We start from the raw sequence: 7,205 nt of genomic DNA, 5'->3' as shown, positions 1-7,205 counted from the left end.
TTGATACTCCACAATTTTGCGCACACTTTCACTATGTTTTTGGGGGAAAGCACTTTTACAACAATAAATTCATTAGTAAATAACAAATTTATGTTGATACACCGATTACAGAACAGCGGTAAAATAATAATTATTCTCAAAGAATCATGTTAAATTAGTGTACATTGATAACTAGAAGCCAATCCTGAGAAGGAAAATATAACAAGCTATCAAAATTGCACCATCGCAAAAAAGATGCGAAAAACTGCCATCATCCTGCAGTCTCCTCGACTCACTCAACATAGCCCCCGTGTAATTACGAGCTAAATTTGAAGTTTAAGTGCTTGCAATGATTTAACTTTCAATTTGCATATCTTCAGAAACTCTGAAATTAGAGTAGTCTGTCCATTAATGATCTTCCTTGTGACATCGGCAGGACTCCAAGATTGTAATGCTTGAGAAATCCTCTCACCCAACTCAGAATCTTCCATCACGGACATAGAAGATGAGAGTATTTGGAAGACCTTCCCAGGCCCTCCAGTACTTGCATCTCTATGAATCGAGGAGAATATGGCTTCAAAGTTCTCATCATCCGCTTGATCAATTTGATCGCTTAACCATTTTGCAACCATTTGTATTATATCGCACACAGATTGGATTGCATTTTGTAACTCGTGAAACAGCTTAGAGTTTATCTGTTCTGCAAGTCCACCTTTCTTTTTCTTCTTTCCCGAAGGAAGAAGTGATCGGATGCAAGACTGGATAATTAGGCTATACCAAGCTAAGGGTTCTGTTACCAATTGCACCAATATGGGAAAATCACTTCCAGGAGAAGAGATCAGAGAACCTGTCGACTCAATCTTCTCTAGCACATACTTCCTCATCAGCAAGTTAACAAGGTGCCAAGTACCAGAGCTAGAATCGTCTTTATCTGAGAGCCGTATCTCATGAGAATTTAGATTCCAAGCATTGTAAAACACAGCAAAATTCATCCAGTCAACAATAGCCGGACCTAATGCCTGCCCAAGTATAAATTTAATTTAATCATTAACCAGAAGCCTGTCTTAAAAAGGCGCATCAAGCAATGTGCAATTCCCAACATAAAGTGAATTTTCCAATCAAATCAAAATTGCTATTATATTTTATACAAAGAAGTTGATGAAAGGGATCAGTAGGTGCACCATGACATCCCAACTATGTTGGCACCTCTGTAGCACCCTCGCCATCAGCCTACCTCAACAACGACCATTATTTACTCTTTAACATGAAAGCAAGTCTGCTTTTCTTAGTTAAGTCAAAATTGTGACTAGCAATATAACACGTACACACCCACTGTAGATGACTCATAATTCTCACATGTAACATAGAACTCAAATCTCAAAAAGAAGAGTCGATGGAAATGTCCAGATATAGCAAGTTACAATTCCCAAGGGGTATATTTTTGGAAGGGTACATACAAAAAGCAAGTGGAAAAAGAAAAGGCCAGTCCTAATCTATGGCCAACAGTTTGCATAAAAATCTCTTGGCAAATGAAGCAAGGCATGCACAACAAAGGTTCCTAATATCATAATTTGTCCCCTTACTCTTGTATCATATTAATGCAACTCGTCTATTACTGTTAAAAATAATAATAATAAAAAATAAAAAAATTCTGAAGGCAGAATGAAACTTCGCCAACAAGGATGTTCAATTTTCTTATCTAGCAAACCTGGCACACGTTGAAGTCTCTAGATTTTGGAACAAAAGAATACATATATTTCAAAGCCTATTTCACAGGAGAGAGAAAAAAGTGTAGTATGAAAAGTTTGACAACGTAACATGCCAAGGCCTACATAAAACTTCATGACTCGTCGTCTCAGTCTCAAATAATACCACCACTGATGCATGTACTTTTATCGAATAACGAAAAGTCAGAAAATAGATCACCGGTCTTCAAAAAAATCACCATAATCAAACCCAAACACGTTGATACCTATTCCCATTCCCCAACCTGCCAATTGCCAATGGCAGGATGAAAAAAATGAAAAAGTAGAGGTAAGCATTGCAACAAAAAAGAACAGTGAAATCAAAAGATCATACCTCCAAGGGCTTCCGACCACTTGAAACGCCCAAAACAAGTTCTACTGCATCATGGAAGGGAAATTCCAAGATATTGGCATAACGCTCAAGTAAACTTTTCAGCTCTAATGAGAACTTCGGATCTAATGAGGACCCGTTGGCTTCAACACTTTTCTTAACTGACAATGAAGAAGTGTGTATGGACAAATAGATCATCCGTGGAAGAAGAGATCTCTTTTCAACAGTTTTTAATACATTGGCTTCCATTTGTTTAATCTGGTAATGCAGCAAAAAGAGTGAATTAAATTTTTATCAAGTTACAAAGTTCTTGCAGCAGTGGACACTAAACACCGCAAAAAATATATCAACACAGATGAAAGTATTTGAAGGGTAAAAAAAACATAGAAAGCACAAAGATCTTCTGAAAACTCAATGTCAAATATATTTCAGGAGAATGTTTAAGTAATGCATAGATAAAAATCTGCAACTTCCCCTTTTTCCAAAATGGATAAAATTCACCATTCAAGACATGTTTACATGAAAATAAAAATTGGATTCATTAAAACATGACACTGAAATACTAAATAGATGGCCCAAATTTCGCACCATATTTTCTCTTGGACAATAGGTCACTCCTTCGAAGGGTCCTGGAAACAAATGAAAACTGTCATTAGCTGTGGAAATCATTCACTGAGACTTGTTTGCACCAGTAGTACATTATTCATCAGATAGTGGAAGGGAGGATTTTGCAATTGAACTTGCTAAAATACAATGATACTTTAAGCATGTAGCATTACTTTATAAGAACTTCAGAATTCAACCAGTATTTACAGTAAATCTTTTATCATTACATAATTGCAAGGAAGAATAATATTACTAACCTAAGAGATAATTTTTATCATAAGTTGGTGTCCACCAAGGCCGAAACTGCAAATCCTCATTGAAGGTCAAAGATTTGCTTCTAATTTCATTTGAAAGCTCAAGAAACTGAGTCCCGCATTTTAAGGTTTCAAGGATGCACTGAGAAGCAAATTTTGTTTTTGACAACAGCAGCTAAATAATAAAAGGAAAAAACCCAAGAAAAAACATCAAAAGAAAAATAAAGTTACTTCTCCTGCTTCAATGTTATCAGCATTCTGCTTCAGCCGTAAAATGGGTGCTTCAATCTTTGCTATTAAATACTGATTCGAACGTTGCAGCCGTTCCTTAAATTTAACGAATTCAACTACCTAAGAAAGTAATAAAAGGAAAGCAGATTCAAATTTTCAGATAGTACTTCTGAAAAAAGTGGCTTAAACTCAAAGACAATAAAATGTTATGCAGGATTCAAATTTGGTTTCTTAGCTGGTTAGTCTCTCATAACATATGTAAAAAATTCTAAACAATACATACCATTTATAGAAATCTGAAGTCATCAACAGAACTTTCTTAGAGCATGTTTGGCAAACATTTATCCACACATTCTGTAAGACTCACAAGATATAAGCACTTAAAATCAGTACCAACCAAGCACTTAATATGGTTCTTTGCCAGTTATTCTTTCATTTGTTATGTTTCTAATTAAATTAGAACTTACATTCCAAAACAACTTATTACAGGTCATTAGAAACTCTTAGGGGGGGGAAAAAAAAAGACGAAAAATCACGTGCCACCACTTACTGCTCTAAAAGATATTTCCTTGAAAATCCAGTTGTTGGATTCAAATTCCTTATATTGTCCATTTTAATATAGAACATCTTAGCATTTTCATTCCTACTTAGTTCTATGAAGTGTAGCGATTCTAATAATTGTTCCACAGTCTTGCTTGGTATGCATCATCCAATCCATATAGTTCCTTGTAAACTTCTCCCTTTCCTCCGCGCCACTTATTACATCATCTTCAAATCCTCCCTCATTAATAATCGAACCTCAAAACCTAATTATCACCCTTCGGGACAATATGATTATCCATTCTGACAGCAGATGCTCGTAAACAAACAACCAATAATCCAATCAATTATCACCCTCCTAGTATAATCAACTAAAAATACTCCACTAATAAAATAAAATACATAGAGAACCTCACCTTGGATGTGTCTCATTAGCTCAACCATAAAACAGTAAGGACTATGCAAGTCAACAGCAAGAGAAAATTATCAACTTCTACCCTATTAGATCTCGAACTCGTGATTGATCTTTCTTTAATAGTTATGTCTACTAAATCTTTCTATTTTTTTCCCTCTCTAGCACCAACTATAACCCTTTTTTGTGCACTATTTACATTTTTCCTAAATCAAAAAAAATCATCTAACAACTTTTCTCATTATAGATCTCAAACAACAGCCAGGAAACACTGCATTTGCAGAATCAAACACTCTATGAAGGTTCCTCGTTAGCCTTTTTACCAACATTATCTAAAGGAAAAATGTTGTCTGCTTGAAATTATAAGTGAATATAGCAGGTTTCTTACATACTTTTGAGTAGTTCCTATGGCGATATGCAAGGAACGTAAGATCTGCAGATTCTCGAAAATGATCATCCATGAATTTTAGATAGTCACTCAATAGATCGTTTACATCTGCCCATAGAGGAGATTCTAACATTTGTGGTAAAATGTGGTGCGATATGGTCTCCAGCAAAATATTCTTCACATCCAAGGATTTATACCTATACAGAAGAAGAGTTGTCACTATGCTGAGAAAGAAAACTTGTAACTTAATACATGCTTCAGAAAAGGGAACCTCAAGCACAGATGATAAATATTAGTAGAACAGAAACTAAGGTTTCCAAGAACCAAGAAATTCAATTAATGCTATAACAATATTGTTTACCACTCATATGCCAATGGAAGCGAGCTCCAATAAGAATACAGGTGCACCAAAAAAATCTTGTACTGCCAGACAAGTCTGTGAAAGATAAGCATCAAAATTCATGTTACCAAGTAATTATGGGTATCAAATCAAATGGAGTATTCTCAAATTTAAGCTTTTAAAGTCATGTCATGTGAACATTCATTACAATTTTGTACAACAGATAGTCTAATAACATGTCAAAATAAACAAAATGTCACAAACAGGATAAGCATATCAACGCCAGGAAACAAATAAGAAAAGCGTGCAAACTTCAGTAGAATTAGATTGCATGGGGAAAAAACTACAAGCAAATGCCACAAAATCAGTAGTTCACAAGCTTCAAAGAGTATCAAGATGACAAGCTCAAAAAGGAAAATTTTTGAAGCAATGCAATTATGGCTCAGTTTCAAAATGTCCAAACAAATACATAGAAATGAAAACGAAGCTATGGGAAAAGAAAGAATATCATCCCAAAGTAACGAAGAAATAAATAATAAAAGACAAAATCATTTGGAGAAGCTAACCTTAAAGTAACACGTAAAAGAAGCACAAATAAGGGACTCTACAAGAGAATATATTTGCATTTTGGAACAGTTATTACACAACTACTAGGAGAGATGCACATTTCATGCTTTGTAAAAAAATAAATCGTAGAAGAACGGTGCTGATATAGTGTCATTAAGCAATGATAAAATCAAATATCTAACCTTCGGACTGTCAAACCAAACTCCAGAATCATAATTGTTTCCAGCAAATAGCCAAGATCCCTTGTACGCCAAAAAAGCTTTGCCAAAATGCAAAAAGACGATTACTTGAAAACAATAGTAGAACTTCCAATTTTCTGTGCTAAAGTCTAATTCTAAGAAAAAAAAATGCAAAATGGAAACCCAAAGACAAAATCTACAGAAAAAATTCAAATTCACTCGAAAAAGAATAAGATATCAGGAAATAAATAAATAAATAAAAATAAGACTTTCCTTTACAAATTGAATGTCAAGTCACAAATCATAGAAATTGGTAAACGTGTCGTAATAGATCATAGATGCACCAAAATAACCATGGATTTTTCCAAAAGAAATGCAGTGAGTCTCCAGATTTTCAAAACAAAAGGATGAGAATATGCTCTAGCTATCAACATTCCTGCTGAAACCAAAATATGTAGAGGAAGTTGACTTTTTTACTTTTGTCACATATTCTTGAGAAAATTTATCACCTCACGTCTTATGTTGTTTCTTTCAAGTTTTAATAGATCCCTGTACAAAATACTATATCTCCAGTAGCGCAGTAAGGTGGATAATAAACCAGATGTCTGATCATTTGCTTCACTTTTATGTGTTAAGTCTAGGATAGAGAACATCAAGGACTCTCTACAAAAGGATCCAGATTTAGTATATGAAGTTTCTATTGAACCGACTATATATTCTTGGAATCAGAAATAAAAAGAAGTTTCACGTCAAAGATGATTCAGACAGTTTTAAGGTAAAATCTCCCGTAACATGCAAAAGTAAACAAGTTTAATCAAGATATACGGCTCTAAAATAGACACATAAAAAAAAAAAAAAAAAAAAAAAAAAAAAAAAGATACGATTTTGTAGAACAAAATATAATACCTGAACCAATATATTGCATGCCATTGACAGAAGGTCTTCACCGTACATATTTTCTTGTACATCCAGATCCTTGGACAATGGAAGTTTCTTGCAGAACATTTCTGTCATTTGTGCAGCTAAGTCCTCAAGGTCTGACCAAAAAATAAATAATAATAATAATATTTAAGTATCTAAGTTACTCAAAGTCGAAATGAAAAGAAAATATATACAAGAAACAAGAAAACTAGCTAAACAAAAAATAGCTAAACAAAGAGTCTGCTTGGGATTGCTTAAGAAAAATAGCTTATAAGCACTTGAAAACATAAGCAGTTACTTGTTGGGATAAGTTCTCAGTTTAAAAAACAAATAGTTGCCATATTCACAGGAAAGGTGTTAATAAACTGATAATGACCTAAAAGGACAATTTATGCTTTACCACCCAAATTGATTACAACATCAACCTTTTGCATCGAGAATTTAGACAGTAAGCGACAATGATCAGCTCAAAATTAAAAAGGTATATTTTAATGTTTATGATTCAAAAAATACTTTTTTTTTAGCTATGGAACTTAATTTATGGATTTTCACATTAATATTGTGTCATGTATGGACTTTTCAATTTAATGGAATAGTAGTATGTCAGCAAACTTTTTACCTAAGCATTTGACAGATATTCAAAATAAATTAATACTAATTATAGACCTCTATATTTGTGAAAAGTACACCCCCCCCCCCGCCCAAAAAAAAA

The 7,205-nt window shown here is 33.9% G+C and overlaps 1 protein-coding gene across 1 annotated transcript in view; it reads right to left on the bottom strand.

Moving 5' to 3' along the window:
- Window positions 1-7,205, bottom strand: part of LOC111381411 (N-terminal acetyltransferase B complex auxiliary subunit NAA25-like) — a gene marked incomplete at its 5' end in the record, with an annotated part of 15,682 nt that continues 8,477 nt past the window's right edge. The window contains 9 exons of the mRNA XM_023005186.1: window positions 1-998; window positions 2,059-2,313; window positions 2,644-2,684; window positions 2,919-3,057; window positions 3,147-3,266; window positions 4,491-4,683; window positions 4,848-4,922; window positions 5,576-5,652; window positions 6,479-6,609. Coding sequence (XP_022860954.1) covers window positions 303-998; window positions 2,059-2,313; window positions 2,644-2,684; window positions 2,919-3,057; window positions 3,147-3,266; window positions 4,491-4,683; window positions 4,848-4,922; window positions 5,576-5,652; window positions 6,479-6,609 — 1,727 coding nt within the window. The remainder of the gene's footprint in view (window positions 999-2,058; window positions 2,314-2,643; window positions 2,685-2,918; window positions 3,058-3,146; window positions 3,267-4,490; window positions 4,684-4,847; window positions 4,923-5,575; window positions 5,653-6,478; window positions 6,610-7,205) is intronic.

This window comes from Olea europaea, unplaced genomic scaffold (genome assembly GCF_002742605.1).
Source record: "Olea europaea var. sylvestris unplaced genomic scaffold, O_europaea_v1 scaffold2302, whole genome shotgun sequence".
Classification (NCBI taxonomy): domain Eukaryota; kingdom Viridiplantae; phylum Streptophyta; class Magnoliopsida; order Lamiales; family Oleaceae; genus Olea; species Olea europaea.
The sequence above is the reverse complement of the archived record's forward strand: the minus strand, read 5'-3'. Positions and strand labels throughout refer to the sequence as shown.